We start from the raw sequence: 21,628 nt of genomic DNA, 5'->3' as shown, positions 1-21,628 counted from the left end.
TTCTCTTGTGAGGATTGTTTGGGTTCGTCACCATGGAGATACTTCTTGCCCTACCTTTTCTCATGTCCTCCTCTTCCTTGGCAAGAATAGCAGACATCTCCCCAACAGTCCATTGCTCCTTCTGAGCATTGTAGCTTGATCTGATTGAATCAAACTGAGATGGAATATTCTCCATCACTAACCAAACCATGTAATCCTCACCAAGGTCCATATCCATGGCCTTAAGTTTATGATAGTGGCCCATGAGCTTGTCAATGTGAGCCATGATGTCACCTGAACCATCGTAAACAGTGTGATGCAGCATGTTCAAGTGTTCATTCTTCTCATTCTTCGAGAATTTCTTATACTTTTCCTTAATGGCAGCAAGAGAATCCTTTGCATTCTCAGACTTGGGAATACTATCACGAATGGATTCGTCCATGTGATATCTCATAAGCATCAAGCAACAACGATTGGAGTGTTCCCAGTCCTCGTAAGATTTCTTATCCTTCTCAGTAGCATCATCAGCAGGCTTAGATGGTGCATCAATTCTCAAGGCCAAGTCCACTTTCATGAAGGTCAAGTTCATCGTGATATTTTCAATCCACTGCTTGTGGTTGGTTGCATTCAGCGTCAAGACGGCAGGAGATCTAGGAATGCTTACAGCTGAATGAGAAACAAGAGCAATAACTATTAAATACATGTTATGATAAACCATGTCATTTGTGCTCTTTTCTCATCAATATATGATCGCAAAATAACAAATGATCATTATGTATGCTAGAGTTCTTAGACAAACACACAAAATAGAACTCATACACAGGTAAGAACAATCTATTAAACATTATAATCAAATACATTAATTTACTATCGAAATGATAGATAAATTTTGATTCATAATATTTAATAAATTTTCTTCACCATATTAAGCATCCTTAGCAAGCAATTATTATCGATAGGATAAGTAATTACTTGTATGGATCTTAATGCAAATTTGGAGGATGATACAAAATTTAAATAAATTAATATTTAAATGTTCCTCATTACCAAACAATTCACATGCTTATTCTTACGACAGGCAAGAAAATAAACAATAATTGTTGACAATATATAATAAGATTTATGCCACAAAAGATTAAATACAAATACAATTATGAATAGAATTCATAGGTTAATCTTGTGCATAAACATATATAAAATAGGGTGTAAGAATAAGAGTGAAATGGTAAAAATTTGGCCAAAAAGGACACCTCACGCGCCCCAAATTTTTTTTTTATTTATTTATTTATTTATTTTTTTTAAAAATTCAAAAAACGACATGTAGTTTACCAAAAAAACAACATGTAGTTTAACAAAAACGACATGTAGTTTACCAAAAACGACTTGTCGTTTGTCACTATAAAAATCGACCTTCACACCTCAAAACGACGTGTCGTTTTTTAATAAAAAATTCGACCCCCTCAGACGTCAAACGACGTGTCGGTTCCGTACGAACGACATGTCGTTTTTTCCTGACAGAGGCAAAACGACATGTCGTTTTTATCGTCCCTGTCACCCAGTTTTGACCCGTGGGTCTGCATCTCGGGTCTACGCGACCCGGTTCGTGACCCGGTCGTATAGACCATCTCCGGCCACCAAAACCGACTCTTTTTTAGGGGTTTTGCTCCACATCTCATCCTCTATCAATTTCCGGCCTCCATTTGGGTTAAAAAACTCTCAAAATCAACAATTATATATACTTTTATCTATGAAAATTTTTGGAAAAAATTGGTATCCATGGCCGAAAACACTCAAAAAATTTCCCCAAAATTTTGTAAAAAAATGGTCTGAACCCATTGATGATTAATATACTAATTTTTTTCATAGCCCAATTCAAAATTTCATTGTAAAAAAAAATGACAAAAAATTGGGGTATTTGACAATAAGCTCTAAAATCAAAAGACCTGGCTCTGATACCAATTGTTAAATATAAATTATATTATGAGCATAAATTCATAAATCAGATTCAAATCAACATAGCATGCTCATACAATAATCCAGGAACACTTTTTATTTAGAGCATTGAATTAAATATATAGAGATGAAACATACCTGACATTGAGTCTCCAATGTTCATCCTTGAATCTCTCACGATCTACACAAGACAATATTAGAAAACAATACAAGAGAGATCTTATGGAGAGCAAGCCTTACCAAACCATATGCCACAGTGTTTTTCCCAACAACATATATGTTCAATATATATGTCTCATATGCCTTCTTACCCTAAGGGGTATATTGGGCCTATTGGGCTTATATTATCAGATATGGTGGACTATGATTTAATGAGCCAACCTATAGTCTTTAGGATGCTACCATGTGCCTCAATTGTTATTAGATTAATATTAACCATCCCATTATGGTCTTTAACTATTCGTAGGCACTCTAGAAAATGATTGTGATAATGGAATTATGTTTGTAATTATATTAGTCCATATAAAATTCTAACAGAGAATGGAGAAATACAACTCTAAACAAAAGATACAAATAAAGTAAAAGTGTTTGCAACATAAGAAAAGAAAGGAATACAGCTCTAAACAAAAAATACAAGTAAATAGAAAAGAAGAATAAGAAGATGAAAAGCAATAGTAGAAAATGTAAGAACAAGAAACAATGAACAAACAACTCTCACACACACTACCAAAGTGAAGAGTGTTGGGGATCACCAACTTGAACAAGATTTGAAACCTTTGTCCAAAAGCTTATTTCCCCCTAACTCAAGCGCTAAGAGATCTCTCACAGATTTAGAAATTGCTTTCTGGAATAATCAAGCCTCTAGGTGTTTTCTAGCCAAGTGCTCTCATGGATAGAAAAAATTGTGTCAAACAAGTGAGCAATAGGCTCCTATTTATAGACTTTAGAGACACCCTTTGAATTTCAAATTCCACCAACCCCCATGGCTGTTACCAATAATTAATTGGATGTTTATGGAATTAAAAATGAGATTTGGGAGTTATTTGTGTTTTTGGAGCCGTTCAAAAGAGTTGGAAAAAACTGAAATTTGGTTAGTCAGCATCTGTGGACGCGGCCAGGAGTATCAGTGGCCACGGCCACCAACATCCCTGGCCGCAGCCACTGGCCATTTTCAGCACATAAAAATGTGTTGTTTTTCAAAATGGCTCCAAATCATTCCCAATTGATTTTGTAACCCCCAAAACACATTACTGGGGTTAAAATCATATCTCTAACAACCATTTCACATATGACTTTAAGAAATTCTACTAAAAATTGTGTAACAACAAATCTACACAATAAAGGGAAATATTTGGAAGTTACAAATTTGTAACACCGAATATGTTACATATTTGGATATTCACCTATATCTAAATATTGTAACCCTCTATTATATGTTACAATATGTGGCACTCCTTGACACATTTATTTAATCTAAAATATTATATTATAAAATAATATAACAGGAAATAATAGCCTAATGGGAAATGGATAAGTTTCCCAAACTATTTCTTCTAATTAAGCCCAAAATCAATTATAATAAAAAGAATAAATAAATAGATAAATGTCAACAATTCCCTTACCCAAAATAGCTATAGTCTTCCAATTCAATCTATTTGATTGAAGAAAAAAAATGGGAATAAAATCATTCCCTTTCCCACTCTATTGTCATCCACCCTTCTCCTTTCCTCTTTTTATTTTTTTCTTCCTCTTTTAATTAAATAAAATAAACCAATAAAAGGAAAATGATGTGTAGAAAATCTATTGCATGCACATCATGCAACCATGCACATGCACACATCCAATTACTAAGGTGCATCTCTACTTACCATGCACCTTGGTGCATTCAAACAAAACTCATTTATTCACAAATTAAATTAATAAACCAAAAAAAAAATTAATTAACAATTAAATACACACAATTTCTACCAAACAATTCAAACAACAAATAATAAAAAAAATTCATAACACGTAACAATTAAAAATAAAACAAAGCACAAAATTAATAAAAAAAATGGTGCGCTACAAAAGGTTAGCTATCAAGAGATCCTTTAGATCACCCCAGATGTGTGTGATAGAGATAGAGGAACATAACTTCCAGATCGCCCTCATCAGGCTTCGGGCATCACTTGGATCAAATCACCATGACATATAATCTCCCGTTCGAGAGACATATTCAGCCCGCGGCAATCTCACAAAGCACATAAGAATGAGTGCCCGCAAACTCGAAGAGTTAATATACGCAATTAATGATTTGTAACCTTTTCTTAATGAATATATGATATCAATGCAATTATTGTATTTAAGGTATTTATGTATATTTGGGAAGCTACCCATTCTTGTAAATTACCAAATATTGTACTGTTACCCAATGTTGTCCATCGATCCCTATAAATAAAGAGGGAATGAACAGTAGAATGGCGAATTTTGTATGCAAAAACTCTGCACAAATTGTCTTAAACAATTTCTCTAAGAGTGCCTAAACAGAATAACATAGACTCGTGGACTAGGTGCATTTTAACCACTGAACCACGTAAAAACTCCTTGTGTTTTCTATTTACGGTTTACAAAAGCCTAACCACCTTTTTTTTTTTTCAGATTTCTTAATCTACTATTGGCAAAAAAACTACATCAATAGATTGGTCCTTTCATTGAGAGATAGATTAGGCTTGTTGATAGTTTCAAGGAATTTTCATATGATAATCAGAATGGTGGTAACACAATAAATGTGCGACAATGACTCAGAGAGACCTGGAGACCAAGGAGAATTTCGTACATTTGACCCTGCTGGAGAGGGCACCTCTGTACCTTGTCGTCCTGGAAAGTAGTCCCAAAATCAGGACAGCAACCACGATGACACTGGTAGCTTGGCTTCGCTCCACCGCCACCATAACCCAAGTTATATCACTGCGGTGGAACTGGAGAATGCTTAACAGAGGAGCCACATTGCCCACGCCAACAGGCGTATTGACAAAATTATGTCGCAATTACCCCCTCCTGCAACCGACAATAATGTTGGAAGGAGAACAAGTGGGTCCCACAGGACTAGATCCCACTGACGTAATCGCCCCAACATAAGCTTCTTTGTTCGGACAGCAACCCTGAGCTTCGTGCCGTTAAAACGACCTCCCACGAATAACCAACATGCTTACAATCACAGGAATGAACAGACAACTCATGTCGCTAGTGATCAGCCTAATCAGACAAAGGTGAGCAGGGACTACATCCAGGTGAGCAGAAATCCCTATGAATCCTCCAACACCATCCCAGCCAGCTGGTCAAGTGCAAAGAAATGAGGAAACATTGCCACCATCCCGAGAAATTGGAATGGATAATGGGTGACCTAGTTTGGTAAACCACATATAAAATGTCAATTTTACGTACTATGCATGTATATAAGTAGCATGAGAGAATTGGGTTAGAGTATAGAAAAAAAAGTTTTTTGGGCGCCCCGCCCCAAATTCCGCTCCATTTTTATTGGGACAAAGACGCCTCGCCCCGCCCTGCCTCACCACCCTATTTTTCCATACCTACTAAAGATGTTACAACAACTCCCAAGTAAAGTGTATGATGGATACCTTGGGGTGTCTATAGAAACCACTAAAATGCCGATACATTATTTGGTTGTCAAATCGTACGAAACAACTAATATGATGAAGATGATAGAATAGAAATAAGTACATTCTCATTTCATAAAAGCATAAGCTTTCCACCAAGTCCATTCCTCGATACCTCGAAATCGTTAGCAAATGATAGATTTTTACAACCAAAAGATAGAGAGCAAAGTGAAAAAAATTTAAACTCATATATCCCTTCTTGGCCAATTATGGTTTTATTGGGACGAAGACACCTCGCCCCGCCCTGCCTCACCACCCCATTTTTCCATGCCTACTGAAGATGTCACAACAACTCCCAAGTAAAGTGCATGATGGATACCTTGGGGTCTCTATAGAAACCACTAAAATGCCAATACATTATTTGGTTGTCAAATCGTACGAAACAACTAATATGATGAAGATGATAGAATAGAAATAGGTACATTCTCATTTCATAAAAGCATAAGCTTTCCACCAAGTCCATTCCTCAATACCTCGAAACCGTTAGCAAATGATAGATTTTTACAACCAAAAGATAGAGAACAAAGAGAAAAAATTTAAAACTCATATATCCCATCTTGGCCAATTATGGTCCATAAATAGGAAATTAAGTCTAAGTTTTGGCTAAAATATGGGATAACTTATGTATTAACTGGTTGTAGTTACAATAATAATGATAATGTTAAGGAGCTATTATATAGAGGGAGCTGTAATAAAGGAGATGGGAAAGACTTATTTTGGACTATATTAAACAATATTGACTAAGTGATGTAAATTTTCATAAAAAAAATTGTGCAAAATATGCAAGAGTAATAAAAATCTTAAGGAATATTAACTTTAAATGTGGTTTTCTTTTGTTAAAAAGGCCAAAATTTAATGCAGACTGTTTTTGTTATATTATTGGTTTATTTGTATTGAAGGTCCTTAATCTTTATGTAGTTTGGCAATTTTGGTCCTTTTTTTTCTTTGGCAAATTAATCCCTAGGCTTTTAGTTTCAATACAGTCACATAGACATCATCAATGTCTACATTAAAAAGCCATGTGATTATTTATTAAAACAATAAAAATGTTTAAATTAAGAAAAGCCAAAAAAAGTATTTTTTAATAAAAAAATTTATGCACAGTTAGAAAATCAATTTTTGTCACTGTCATTGAGAGTTTGTTCGAAAAAATATTTCAATTATTGAGAAAATTGAGAGATGCAAAAGAAAGAGCTAATTTATTATTATTTTTTAAGAAAATAAATTTTTATTGTCAAATTGGATTTTCTTTATGCTTGTAAATTTTTCTCTCAAGATGGAAATATAGTGCCTTTATTAAAGTTTAGGAATTTGAAAAAAAAAGCATTACAAACATATTGATAAGAATGATTTTTGTTATTTGGTTAAATTATGTGATAAAATGTTATTTTACATTTTAATTTGTTTCATGAAGTTTTAATTTTTAATTAGATTTATAAATGTATTTATCTATTTAAATTCAAAATTTATATTTTTTTAATAAAAATATTTTTTATTTTAATTTTTACGCCATTAGGAAGATTTTTTTATGAACTATATAAGGGAAAGAGGATGAGATTCAAATAAGAAGATATTCATTTCTTATTTAAAAATAAACTTTTTTAGTTTTCTTAATTTAAACATTTTTTTAATAATTTTTAATTGTTTTAAAAAATACTCAAATGACTTTCTAATACTAGGAATACAATTGTATTGAAACTAAAAGTTTAGGGACTAATTTGTCAAAAAAAATTAAGACCAAATTGTCAAAACAACATAAAGATTGAGACCTTCACACAAATAAGGCTATATTATTTTGACTAAGAATTGTACTTTAATTTCTTAATACATCCCTATATTAACCTAGAAAGCAGTTGTGTTTCATATTATTTGCATTAATACTTAACTAGGCTTGCTAAAAAAAATACTTAACTAGGCTCACAACAATATTGAGAATTGCTAGGGTCACCAGTGCCTAACACCATAAGGAGGTGTATAACGCTATTAGTGTAATCCAATATCAGATTCTACATATTTTAATTTAATAACTATTATGGAGTATGACTAACCAACTAATACTATAGGCTACCACCCTAGGTGGTGTAAGCAGTGCCAAATAGCAACACTAGGCAATATTTGGCCATGTTTGAGAAATCTTTTTGTAAGCTACTTATAGAATTTAGAATTAAAAAAGAACTTTTGGAAGTGTTTGGGTAAAAAATAAAAAGATTGTTTTATTTTTTAATTTTAAAATCTTTTTTAAGAATCTAGGAATCCTAGCTTCTCAAAGAAGAAATTTTTAAGAAGCTAATTTCTAAATTGGAATATTTTATAATTCCTAGACTACCCCTAAAATGAATACTAAGAGATTCATCTAATCCTATATTTCCATTTCCACTTTCTATTAGTTTCTCACTACATACCACTCTTGAAGAAAAACCCATCCAACCGACACATTGAGGTAAGAAGTTTGCTTTACAATTTTTTTGTATGTGCTAATGTGTTGTTACACTTCATATTATATATTTATATGTATATATATATAAATTTATGTTACCAAATTGTTGTGTGTGTGGTACACTACTACAAAGGGAGTCCTAAAAAAGTTTTTAGGACTCGCGGAGCGTGAGTCCTCTATTTGAGAGCCCTAAAAACTAAAGTTTTTTAGGACTCGCGTTTCGAATCCTAAAATAATATTTTTAGAGCTCGCATTGCGAGTCCTAAAAAGTTTTCTTTTTAATTTTTAAAAAATTAAATGGTAGCCAAAGCTCCCACCGGAGCTCCGAGGATGACGGCGGCACCACCACCACCCCACGGTGGTGGTTCGGTTTGATCCTTTAGTGGGTTTTGAAGCCCAAAGCACAAAGAATACAGTGGTGGTGGTCATTTGGCTCAGGGTGGCTCAAGGTGGTCGAAAAATGCCCAAAACATTTTGGAAACCCACATGGTCGCCAAACTTTAGAGGCTCTATCGACTAGGCTAGGGGGCGCGTGAGGCTAAGGGCTAGTGGGGCTGGGGGTTTCGGGGGCCGAGGAATACCATGGGCCAGCGGGTGTAGGCGGCGGGTGACCAGAGAGCCACCGTTCGTGGTTGGGGAGTGGGCTTGCGTGAGAGAGAGAGAGAGAGAGAATGGGCTGTTGTTTTTTTCTCTGTGATTTAATATATAATAAAACTTTAGTTAAAAAAATTATTCAAACTTTTATGACACACATAAGTTTTTAGAGCTTGCTTTGCGTGTCCTAAAATAAATTCTTTAATGACTCTCAATGAGTGTCCTAAAAAGTCCAGGAACTTTTGTTAAAAAAAAACTCATACTTTTAGGACACACATAAGTTTTTAGGGCTCGTTTTGCATGTCCTAAAAGAAATTCTTTAAGGACTCTCAATGAGTGTCCTAAAAAGTCCAGGAACTTTTGTTAAAAAAATTCAAACTTTTAGGACACACGTCTGTTTTTAGGGCTCGCACCGCGTGTCCTAAAAGAAATTCTTTAAGGACTCTCAATGAGTATCCTAAAATGTCCATGAGATGTTTTTAGGGCTTGCATCTAGGTGAGTGCCCTAAAAACGTGTCCTACAAGCATGTGTTTTGTAGTGGTGGTATTATTTGGTTTTTTTTCTTTTATTGAGTTTTTGTTCTTCATTGTATAATATTGATCTAGACAATGCATGCGCATGGATGATTAGTTATTTATTGTATTTTAGTTAAAAATGTCTCAAAGCATAATTATCCTCAATGTATTATAATTTTATTTTGATTAAATATTTTAGTTTGTTTAGATTATTTATATTTTATATATTTATTTGAATTATAAATTTAATATATCAACTGATTGATTTGTTTGTGTGTATATATTTCTTTGTCATCTATAGAAATCTTTAATGAAAATATTTGTTTGAAAAATAATTACAGTTTGTATAATTTAAGTTCATTAGTATAATTATAATATTTATTTTATTTAGTTTAGCATTAATTTTTAATTAATAAATATTTTACTTTTTAGATAGAAATAGATGGCAACTGAGAGTGTCTCCCAAACTAAATCCAAAGCTAAATGGGATCCAAAAACACATGAAATTTTCCATTTGTTGTGGAACAAGTAAGGGCAGATAATAGATCGGGACACTTTTAAGTAATCAAGGTTGGAAAGATCTTATGGAAAATTTCAAAGCTTCAAGCAATAGAGATTATGGTCAAAAGAAACATAGGAATCCTTAGGATAATATAAAGAAAGAATGGCTATTGTGGGATGCATTGGTGAATAGAGAGACTGGGATAGGTTGGAATGTAGAAAGACAAACAATAGAAGCTTCAAATGAATGGCGGGGAAGCAAAGTTAGAAGTAGGTGATTAAATTCAAGCTATATTAATTTATATTCATGCTTTAATTTTTTTCTTTCTCTAATTCTAAAATTATAACAACAAAAGTATCCAGAAGCTGCAAAATTTCATCTTAACAAGCCAGATCATGCTTTGTTGTTGGATGAATTATTTCGAGATATTACAACAACAGGAGCAAGAGCATGGACACCAACTTCTGGTGAAACACCTCCTACATATAATCATTCCACTTTTGAGAATATTGATGAGGACAACATTGATCCCATGGACAATGCAAATCCTGATGAAGTCAACAATGAGGAAATAAGACATAGCAATTGTTTGGAAAAGATTACAGCAAGAAGAAAGCAATTAAAGAATACATATTACGCACTAGCCCTCCTAGTTGTAGTGTTCAAGAGGTTCTTCAAAAATTAGCTACACTACCAGTATGTGAACCAATGTCTCCTTTATACAAGTTGGGCATTAGTTTGTTCACAAAAAAAAAAAAAGCAAACATAAAGATTTTTGTTGCTTTGAATGAGACCGAGTATCAAATCAAGTGGTTGAAGGATCAAAAAAATGAATGAAAATTAGAAGTTATTTTATGTTTGTTTGTATTTGTTATTTTATGTTGAGTTTGTGCTAGTTATTTTGTGTTTCTTTGGAATGATGTGTTAGTTTGAGGATGGATGTTTTTTTATAAAAGAAAACTGTTGGAAAACTTTCAATATTTTAAAAGAAGTTGTGTTTCTTTGGATTGATGTGTAATTTTGTATTGTTTTCATGTTATATATATCGAACTTGAATTAGTTTATGTCATAATATCTTTGTTGCAGAATGGCAAGTGATTTAGATGATGACACTACTAAATAATATTTGGAACAAGCAACAATGAACAATAAGTTGTTTGATGAAATTATCCTAGTTGATGCAAAAAACAGCAGTATATTATCACCAACATTTTTTATTTAAAGAGCCATGTAGAGATTCCCCTCGTTCAGGATGGAATTTTATTATGGAAATTCTTAATGGATAAGATCGACATTGCCATGATAAATTAAGAAGTTATAATTTAATATCCACTAGAAGTGTGTGTTGGGGTTTTATGCCCTAATTAAAACCCAATTCGTTGTAATCTCATTTTATTATCAATAAAATAATATAAATCATTTTTTGACTTGGTCAATCACTTTTCTCACATGTTTTATTTTCATGAGTATTTGTTTAATATAAACTTATATTAAATCCCGAGCATATAGCTAATCATATGCATAGTGACGTAATCACAGTGGGATATAAATATGATTATATGTTCAAACATAAATTAGTCCATAAGATTAGTTAGTGCACAGGATTTACACTGACTTGACAATCTACGATATGATCTACTTACACATTGTAGTGTTATGTTCTTTCCAGAACATTAGCAAAGTAGATAAGATCGCATGTATTTTTTACATCGGACTGGATCGATATTGATAGTAGATAGGATAAGTAAACATACGGTTATTATCTATTCTAGTCATATCATATAGTTGACCATAGGTCATTTCAATCTCAATTCTTAGTGGTTAGTATTCTAACTGATTGTATTATTTGAGTTCTTTGACTTGTTCGTTACCAGCTTACCTTACGAACTAGCCCATAATTACATCTTGGGAACTTGGTAGTATAATTGAGTGGGAGTGTTAATCATAGATATGAACATCTATAGTTTATGATGAAGAAGCGAAACGATGGTTTCCTTTTGGTTTGGTTCAAGGTGCTAAATGATAGAGATCTCATTTCAGTAATTAATATTAGTTAACTGAAATGTCATTTACAAGGAACTAAGTGTTTTAAGGATAAAATACAATGAAGGGTAGAACGGTATTTTAGTCTCATCTCATTGTAGATCGTCTATAGAGGATTGAGTGAAAATTATGGTTGTAACAATGGATAATTAATAACGTATCTATATTTGTTATAGAGTGTTCTATGAATTCAAGAGTGTAATTCTGAGTCTTTAGTGGAGTCACGAGGAATTAATAAGTTAGTAAATTTATGATAACTTATTAGAGCTTGATTTCATAGGACCATAGTCTCCATTGTACCTTGGATAAAATCATCTAGATAGTCTCAATTAATTTATTTAATTATCAATTAGAATTATCAAAGTTGACCAAGTCAATTTTGGATAGTTTCACAGAGTTATGTAATTTAGAGAAGAAAAGAAAAATTAGGGCAAATTTATTAATTAAGATAAATTGGTATCTATATTAATAAATAAGTTTAAATCAAGGTTCAAATTAAAAATAATTAATTTGATAAAGGATTTAAATAATTAAATCAATAGAAAATAATACAGACATTGATTTTAAGTCCAACGGCCTTAAAATTAAATGAGAAATTTCACGGGCCTAAAGTCCATGGTAATTTCTACCTAGGGCTGATTATTGGCTATTATTTTATTTATTTTTTAATTAAATAAATGACATAATTGAGCCTATAAAAGGAATGTTAAGTGAGAGTTGAAATCACACTTGTTTTTTAGAAGATTAAAAGATCTAGTAGGTTTTAGATTCTCTCTACAACATAAGTGCTTTTTATAAACCTCAGTTTTTCTCTCCTATTCTTCTTCTTGTTGTATCTATCTCATGTGTTAATAATTGTCCACTCTAGTTTAGGTGATTCTAAGGATACTTTGGAAGGCTGTGAAGAAAATTGAAGAACGATTCAATTTCTTGGTGATACCCTGCGACAGAAAGGATACAAGGGTTAGAGAAACTAAAGGAATGATTCAATCATTTCATTGCACAATAATGTAAGTGTTCTTATCATTATATCTCTATGAATTCAATTTTAGGAACATGTTCTAGGTTATCTTATATTAATATGTTTAATATATGATTTATATGAAAATAAATAAGATCATGTATAAGTTTTCCTAACTACTAGTATCAGAGCATGAACATTATAAAAATTGAATTATTTGATGTGTTGAGTAATTGGATGGATTTCATGTTTTTATGAAGCATATTTAATTCTATGTGATTATTAGCAATTTTAGGTTATTTTGTTGTGTTTTCTATGCCATTAATTTTTATAAATACTTTATTTTCTGTAGAACATGATAAAAATTAATTAGAAAATAACTTTGGTTTGAAAAATTACACAAATTTTTTTGCCTGGCTGTCAGTCGCACGCGCATGCGCGCATCACCCCCTGCGCGTGCGCACTAGCGCACGACCCTCAGTGTCACCCCACCAACTGCGCGCACACCATCGGTAGCCAGAAGACCTACGCGCGCGCGTCTTCCTGCACATCGAGCACATGGTCACGGTACTATTCAGCCAAATTTTTTTTTTTTACATTAAAAAAAATAAAATTGTAAAATTGATTTTTATATGTGAAACCCAAAATATCAAATTTTTATCTTCCAAAAATAAGATATTTTTGTTGTTTGATATTTGAAAATTATATATTTTCTACAAAGATTCAAATTCTAATTTAAAAATAGGCTAACAACTTAATTTTAAATCTTTTAATATATTAAAATATTATAATTAAGATATCAGATATTAAAGATATTTTCTTTTAAATACTTGTTATTTTTATTAAATATTTTTTTGAAAATATTAATATCTGTTTATTCTATAGTTTTTAATATTTAAATAATTTGAATTTTGAAATTTGTTAGTTAGATATTTTTATGGATATTTGAATTTGTTTAACTGTTTTAAGATATTTTAGGGTTGTTATAACTATTAATATTTTATTTTTTTAAAATTGTTAAAATATTTGCTTATAGTTGTAACAACACAATATATTTTAAAAATAATAGTTAAGATATTGATTTTAAAATTTAAATTGGTTAAATTTTGAAAAATATCACATTTTTTCGACCAATTAATAAAATATTTTTTAAATGAGATTTAAATTGACTTTGGTTAATTGTTGATAAATCCTATTTAAATTAAATTAACCTAAACAAAGTTGATTGTTGATAAATGAAATTTATATTAACTTTTGTTAATTGTTGATAAATTTCATTTAAATTGACTTATTTTAGTAAAAATTTAATTAATTCAAATTTTTGATAAATTCTAGAAAATTAATTGTGGTATTTTTGCAAATGAAATAAATTGTGGTATTTTTGCATAAAATTCATAGACTTGCTCATATAGTAACATGATTAGGCTCATCCAATTATAACATGTTTGTTTGCACTATATGTGGTATTTATGCAATTAAGCTTAGATGCATATAGTGACCTATATGTTTGCTTAATATATGAATTTTTCCAAATAAAATATTCATAAAATGATAGGTTTTATTTGGGCCCATTAGAAAAAGTAAATTTTAAATTCCTCTTTTGTGGGTGGTTCCACTAGTGAAGGTCCATTTACTTTGCATGACTATAGTGGGCCTAATCAATTAATAAAACGAATGTTCAAATTCCTATCTTTTGCACCTTGTGTGGAAGTAATGGGGTCTTAGTAGTGGGAATGACATACTGGACCCAGCCCTCCTCCATACATGCCCAATTGTTAAGGCTCATTTGCCTAAGTTAGACTTAATTGTATAGGTTCATTATGATAGTTAAACCTAAATATTGATTAACAATAAATTAATTCTAATTTAATTGAATTTGTTTCAATGTGACACTTTAGAATTAATAGAAAATTATTGGACTTTAGTTTTAAAATTCTAATCTTATAATTTTTGGGAGAACCATAGTCATTAATAAATAATAAAAATACTATTTTTGATTTTATAATGAGTTTATTTTAAGAATTATATTCGATTTCCACCGTTGGTTGATCATGTGGAGTGCAGGTCGTTAGGGCGAGACCCTTCTAGGATGCTGGAGTCATCCTCTCGGTGAAGACCTCGAACCCAGGGCCTGGTAAAGCGCCTGGGACAACATGGTCGTTGTGTTTAGCTTGTTGGTTGCTTTGTTATATGTTGTTGATAGATATGTATATGATAATTGTTTTGTGTTGAGTTTTCTTGCTGGGCTTCGGCTCACGGGTGCTCTATGGTGCAAGTAAGGACAAAGGAAAGGTTGACCAACCATGAGTATGGAGAGTGTGGAGCAATGGGTACATGTTTGACCTACCTAACTTCCACGGGTAAGGTTATTTTGGAAAGATATAATGTATTGGTATAGATTTGTCGCCTAAGTCGACCGTAAAAATATTTTGAGATGTAAAGCATTTTCTAAACAGTATGTTGGGATCCCAAATGTATAACTCTTTATGTTTTTAATGAATAACCAAATATTTTATATCTAATGTCTTTAAATAGGTTTTATCTCAGTTTAGTTACACTTTTGACCTAAAACCTCGAATAGCGAGCTAATGGCATGTTTTAAACTCACTTAGTAGCGACTCTAAGGAAGTAGGGCATTACAACTTGGTATCAGAGCAAGCAAAGGTTTATGGTTCTTGGAGATCGACCGAACATGTACGCTCGCTGCTAGTGACAAACTCGACTCAAGGTTGGTTGGTAATTATTGAATTATATGCTTGATTGTTTGTTAAAGTGCTATGTTTGCCTGATTATTTTAATAGAGCATGATGAATGAGTTAATATATGCATGATGCTAAGGCATGGCCCCTTGATTGTTGTATGTAATCTGTGTTATGTGGATTGCTGGTTGTGGTTTGTTGATGCGAATTAGGAGGTGGTTTTGGATGTTGTTATCATGCCTGATGAGTGCCGTCATTGATTGCAGGCATATTGTGGTGATGCCTCGGCGATCAATCAGACTCAGCAGCAATAGGGTCGAGGATGACAACCAGGGTCAGGACCCTCCACCTGCCCCATCAAATTGGCAACCATTATTTGCCTAGATTGAATCTAGACTTCACCGAACAGAAGAAGAGCTTCGACAGTTGAGGCAATAGGCCTCTCCTCAGGGCATAGGGTTGTAGGTTCCATAAGATGTGGCACTAGTACTAGCCCAACCCGCTGTGGAGAATAGATGGGAACCTTTGTATGAGAGGTTCAGGAAGCATCATCCTCCCACCTTCGATGGTGGACCAGACCCACTACGGGCGGAGTGGTGGATGAACATGATTTCTTCCATCCTGGATTTCATGAGGGTGGAAGGGAATGAGAGAGTAGCTTATGCCAGGTACATGTTGAGAGAAGACGCCCGCATCTAGTGGGATGTTGTGTCGTAGAGAAGGAATATTACGATTATGACCTGGGAAGAGTTAAAAAACATTTTTAATGAGAAGTATTACAGTGTCGCAGTCTAAGCTGCGAAGTTTGATGAGTTTACCAACCTGACTCATAATCGAATGACAGTTACTGCGTATGCTTTGAGGTTTGACTGGTTGGCGAAGTTCGCACCAGATCTGGTGCCAACTGACATGGCACGGAGGGATCGGTTTGTGCGGGGATTGAATGTCATGATCGCCCGTGATGTCACGATAACCTTGGATCTGGGGACTACCACTTATGCATAGGTAGTGGATAAGGCCCTTACAGCTGAGGAGATCGAGGATGAGATATGGAGGGAGGGCACTGCTAGGCGCGATGCTCGAAGGACGGTGCCTCCTTTCACTATATCTAGACGGGGTAGTGGCCCCAGTGAGCATAAGAGAAAGGCCCTAGACTCTTTTGTTCCTCCTGGCTCAGATAGGAGGGCACGAGGTGCTTTCAGTGGCCGTCAGGGCGAGGGAGACAACTGGAGGAGTTTCCCAAACGACGACATCAGGGAGAGTGTAGGATCAGGGTTTGCTTTACTTGTGGGAGTATTAGTCATCTGAGGAAAGACTACCCACAAGCCAGGAAGGAAGAGTCAAAGCAGAGCGACAGTTTTGCTCCTGCCAGAGTATTCACCTTGACCCAAACTGAGGCTGAGGCTAGCCCCTTGGTCGTGAGAGGTCAGATTTCTAGTGTTGGTTCTTATTTTACTACGTTGATTGATTTGGGGGCTACTCATTCATTTGTTTTTGCTAGAGTGATAGATCAACTGTGTAGACCTAGTGATTTGTATGCTTGGGGATTTTAGACTTTGTTGCCAACTAGGGAACTGGTAGTCTCTAGGAGATGGGTTAGAGCATTTCCAGTAGAGATAGACAGTAGGGAGTTGTCTGTTGATCTAATTGAGTTAGTGATGGATGACTTTGATATGATGCTAGGGATGGATTGGTTATCGAAGTACGTGGCGACAATTGACTGCAAGCGCATGATGGTGACTTTTGAACCGGAAAGGGAGGTACCCTTTGTATTCGTGGGGACAGTGAGTGGACCGCGAGTACCTATGATTTCAGTACTGAAGGCTAGAGACCTGATACACAAGTGTTGCATAGGATTCCTATCAAACATTGTGGATACCTCTAGAATTGTGTCGGTTGGATCGAGTGAGACAAGACTGGTATGTGAGTTTCCAGATTTGTTTCCCCCAGACTTGCCAAGGTTTCCACCACAACGAGAGATCGAGTTTGTTATAGAGTTGGCGTCGGGGGCGGAGCCAGCATCTAGGACACCTTACAGAATGGCTCCGACAGAGTTGAAGGAACTAAAGCTTCAGTTACAAGAGTTACTGGATTTGGGATTCATCAGACCAATTTTTTCACCATGGGGTGCTCCAGTGTTGTTCGTCAAGAAGAAGGATGGATCTTTAAGGATGTGTATTGACTACAGGGAGCTGAACAAGTACCCACTACCTAGGATTTATGACTTGTTTGACCAGCTACAGGGGAAGACAGTGTTCTCTAAGATTGACCTTCGGTCAGGCTACCACCAGTTAAGAATTAAAGAGGAGGACATACTAATGACCACTTTCCGTACGAGGTATGGACACTATGAATTCCTGGTTATGTCCTTTGGATTAACCAACACCCCAGTAGCCTTCATGGATTTGATGAATAGGGTCTTCAAGGACTATTTGGACAAGTATGTGATTGTGTTCATTGATGACATACTGGTGTACTCTCAGTCAAAGACAGAGTACGAGCATCATCTACGCCTGGTATTACCGAAGTTGAGGGAGCATAGGTTATATGCTAAGTTCAGCAAGTGTGAGTTTTGGCTACCCCAAGTAACATTTCTGGGTCACATTGTCAGTAAGGAAGGAATTCTGGTTAGCCCAAGCAAGATTGAGGCAGTGAGAGATTGGCCTTGGTCGAGCAGTGTACCAGAGGTTAGGAGCTTTTTGGGATTGGCAGGGTACTATCGGCGGTTCATCGAGGGATTCTCTGGAATAGCCACACCATTGACCGAATTGACGCGTAAGTAGACTAAGTATGTATGGACAGACAGGTGTGAGAACAGTTTTAAGGAATTGAAGCGGCGACTAATCACCGCTCCAGTTTTGAGTCTGCCGCACACAATGAGAAGTTTGTTGTTTATTGTGATGCTTTTAGACAGGGTTCGAGGTGTGTACTGATGCAAGCCAGAAAGGTAATAGCTGTTGACGGTGAAATCTCGTCAATGATATAAGGTTAGAAAACTAAGACTATATTGCCAAAGGTATCTCAGAAGAAGATGGAGAAAACTTGAAAGAGTAAATGTGTAGAACTGGAATGGAGTCAAAATTGTATATTACTTAACAGCCTTAGCATACAATCCATTTTCCAACCCCCTTTCTAGAGGGTGATGACCTATTTATACTGGAGCTCTAATGGCTCCCCATACATTGTGGTCCCAGGGGACAAGATTGTACAGAGGTACATTGTCAAGGTAGTGGCACAGGTCGTGGTGGAACAGAAGGTTATGGTGTCGGCCTGGTACATAGTCAGAGGTATGCATGTAGTGCTTCCACTCTCTGTACAAATCCGTACCTCCACTACTTGTAGGACACAGATGTCAGAGTCATGCCTTTGCCCTTTTTCAGGGTTGTACATCCCGTGCTCGTACATTTATCTCATCCCTAGTGGTCCCCTTTACCTAAATATCTTCTCTAGGTTTCTTTATATTTTAGTAAGTGTCGATCCATACTTCTTTTATCCCGTCCTTACCTCCAAGTAGGAGGCCTGGAAATAGGCATGTACGAGGCTTGGGGATGGGTCTCACAAGGCAAGATCCTTGGTGCCTAAGCGAGTATCCAGGCATAACTTGGGCATTCACGAGGAATGGGGATGGGTCTCACAAGGCAAGACCCTTGGTGCCTAAGTGAGTACCCATGCATGACCCGGGCATTCACGAGGCTCGGACATGGGTCTCACAAGGCGTGATGGGGTTGCATGAGGGCCACAAGAAGATGGTGGTACGAGGCTCCTTAGTGTGGTCATACCTCGCGAGACGCACATGAGCGTGGTGAGGTGTGTCTTGCTGTGCGAGGCATTGGCACGCATCTGGGTCGCGAGGCGCGCGGGTGAGGGCATCCTCGCATAGTGAGACCCTTGTGGCCTTGGCAGGCGCATGCGGGGGAAGGGTAGCCTCGCATGCGGGGGAAGGGCAGCCTCGCATAGTGGGACCCTTGTGGCCTTGGCAGGCGCATGCGGGGGAAGGGTAGCCTCGCATAGTGAGACCCTTGTGCGTGGTCGGGGGGTCAATGGCGTGAGGCCCTTGATGCACCTAGCCCCTTGTGACCCGTAGTTTGGCCTCCTAGCCTAACAAGGCCATACTTCACAACCCACAAGGTGATGCTTCCCTTGGGATAATCTCCCGGTTTCACAAGACTTACAGGTCTGAGCCTGATAATGTGACTAAGTGCGTATTTTAACCATTCACTGGGGATTTTTTTCTTGGTGGATTTTTGGCATCCACAATAGCCTACACATCAAGACAGCTGAAGGAGTATGAGCAGAGATATCCCACACATGATTTGGAATTGGCGGTGGTAGTATTTGCACTTAAGGTTTGGAGACATTATCTATATGGCGAGAAGTGTGAAATATACACCGACCATAAGAGTTTGAAGTACTTTACTTAGAAGGATCTGAACATGCACTAGAGACGTTGGTTGGAAATGGTAAATGATTACGATTGTGATATTATATATCATCCTAGGAAGGCCAATGTAGTGACTGACACGTTGAGTCAGAAAGGCCTAGGACAGTTGTTTAGTTCAAGGCAGATATCAGACAAGTTAGCTGAAGAGATGACTAGAGCAGGTATAGAGTTGGTGGTTGGTTAGTTATCCAACATCACTCTTCAGTCTATGCTCCTTGAGAGGATCAAGGAGGTGCAGGGGGAGGATCCCCAGTTGAGAGGGCACAAAGAGAGCGTTTTAGCCGAAGTGGCTAAAGACTTCTCTATTTCGGAGATAGGACTACTTAAGTGCAAATGTCGTATTTGCGTTTCGATGGATTCTGGTATTTGGCGAGAGACTTGGATGAGTCTTATACCACTCCCTATTATTTACATCCAGGTACGACGAAGATGTACCAAGATTTGAGAACTCTGTATTAGTGGCCGAGGATGAAGAGAGATGTGGTGGATTATGTGGCCAAGTGTTTGACTTGTCAGAAGGTAAAGGCTAAACATCAGAGGCCAGTAGGGTTGTTGCAGCCTCTATAGGGATTCCAGAGTGGAAATGGGAGGATATCTTCGTGGTTGGGTTACTGAAGACCATGGGACAACATGATTCAGTGTGGGTGATTGTAGACATGTATACTAAGTCCGCCTACTTTTTGCCTGTTAGGACAACTTATATTGTGGAGCAATATGCTGAGTTGTATGTGAAGGAAATTGTACGACTTCATGGGGCTCTGAGGTCGATAGTATCCGACAGGGACCCCACCTTCACCTCCAAGTTTTTGGAGAGCCTGCTGAAGGCTATGGGCACGCAGTTGCAGTTTAGTACCGCTTATCATCCTCAGACAGATGGACAGTATGAGAGGATGGTTCAAATACTGGAGGATATGTTACGAGCCCGTGTGATGGATTTTGGGGGATATTGGAGTAAGTATCTCCCTTTGATTGAGTTTTCATACAATAACAGTTATTAGGTGACTATCGGAGTGGCTCCGTATGAGATGTTATATGGGAGAAAGTGTAGATCACCTATCCATTGGGATGAGATGAGTGAGAGGAGATATATGGGTCCTGAGGTTGTTCAAAGGACCAATGAGGCGATTGAAAAGATTAGAGCTCGAATGCTCGCCTCCTAGAGTCACCAAAAGAGTTACTAAGACTTGAGACGCGGGAGCGTAGAGTTTCAAGTCGGTGTCCATGTGTTTCTCAGAGTTTCTCCCTTGAGAGGAGTGAAACGGTTTGGTGTTCAGGGCAAGCTAAGCCCTAGGTTTGTTGGCCCCTTTGAGATTCTGGAACGGGTTGGAGAGGTAGGTTACAGATTGGCGATGCCTCCAGCTCTATCAGGGGTTCACAATGTCTTCCATGTATTCATGCTCCGAAAGTATGTATCAGGTTCTACGCACGTGCTGAGTTATTAGAACTTGGAGCTGGATCAGGGTTTATCATATGAAGAGAAGCTGGTTTAGATTCTCGACCGAAAGGATAAGGTCTTGTGGAGCAAGACCATCGCCTTAGTAAAATTGTTGTGGAGGAACAACAAGATAGAAGAGGTGATGTGGGAACTTGAGACAGATATGTGGGATCGTTATCCCAAGTTATTCAGGTAATTTCGAGGACGAAACTTCTGTAAGGAGGGGATAGTTATAGCGTCCCAAATTTTCTAACAAGGCTTAGGGCCTTGATTAGCATGCTTGGAGGGCAATAATTGATTTAATTATGTTAATATGAGAAATTGATGGTTGTGTGATTAGAAATGCATGTTTAGGTGAATTAAATATGCATGTTGGCCCCATTTGGCTATTAGGGGCATACTTGTAATTTTA

The 21,628-nt window shown here is 36.1% G+C and overlaps 1 protein-coding gene across 1 annotated transcript; it reads right to left on the bottom strand.

The window, feature by feature from the left end:
* Positions 1–269: 269 nt before the first annotated feature.
* LOC133825087 (uncharacterized) lies at positions 270–2,171 on the bottom strand. The gene is made up of 3 exons (XM_062258078.1): positions 2,071–2,171; positions 348–645; positions 270–273 (listed from the first exon to the last, which is right to left on the bottom strand). Exons 1-3 carry the CDS (start codon positions 2,093–2,095, stop codon positions 270–272), a joined length of 327 nt encoding a protein of 108 aa, XP_062114062.1. The 5' UTR covers positions 2,096–2,171.
* Positions 2,172–21,628: the final 19,457 nt, after the last annotated feature.

The sequence above is a fragment of the Humulus lupulus genome, chromosome 3 (genome assembly GCF_963169125.1).
Source record: "Humulus lupulus chromosome 3, drHumLupu1.1, whole genome shotgun sequence".
NCBI classification, from domain to species: Eukaryota; Viridiplantae; Streptophyta; class Magnoliopsida; order Rosales; family Cannabaceae; genus Humulus; species Humulus lupulus.
This window is presented reverse-complemented; position numbering and strand designations above follow the sequence as displayed.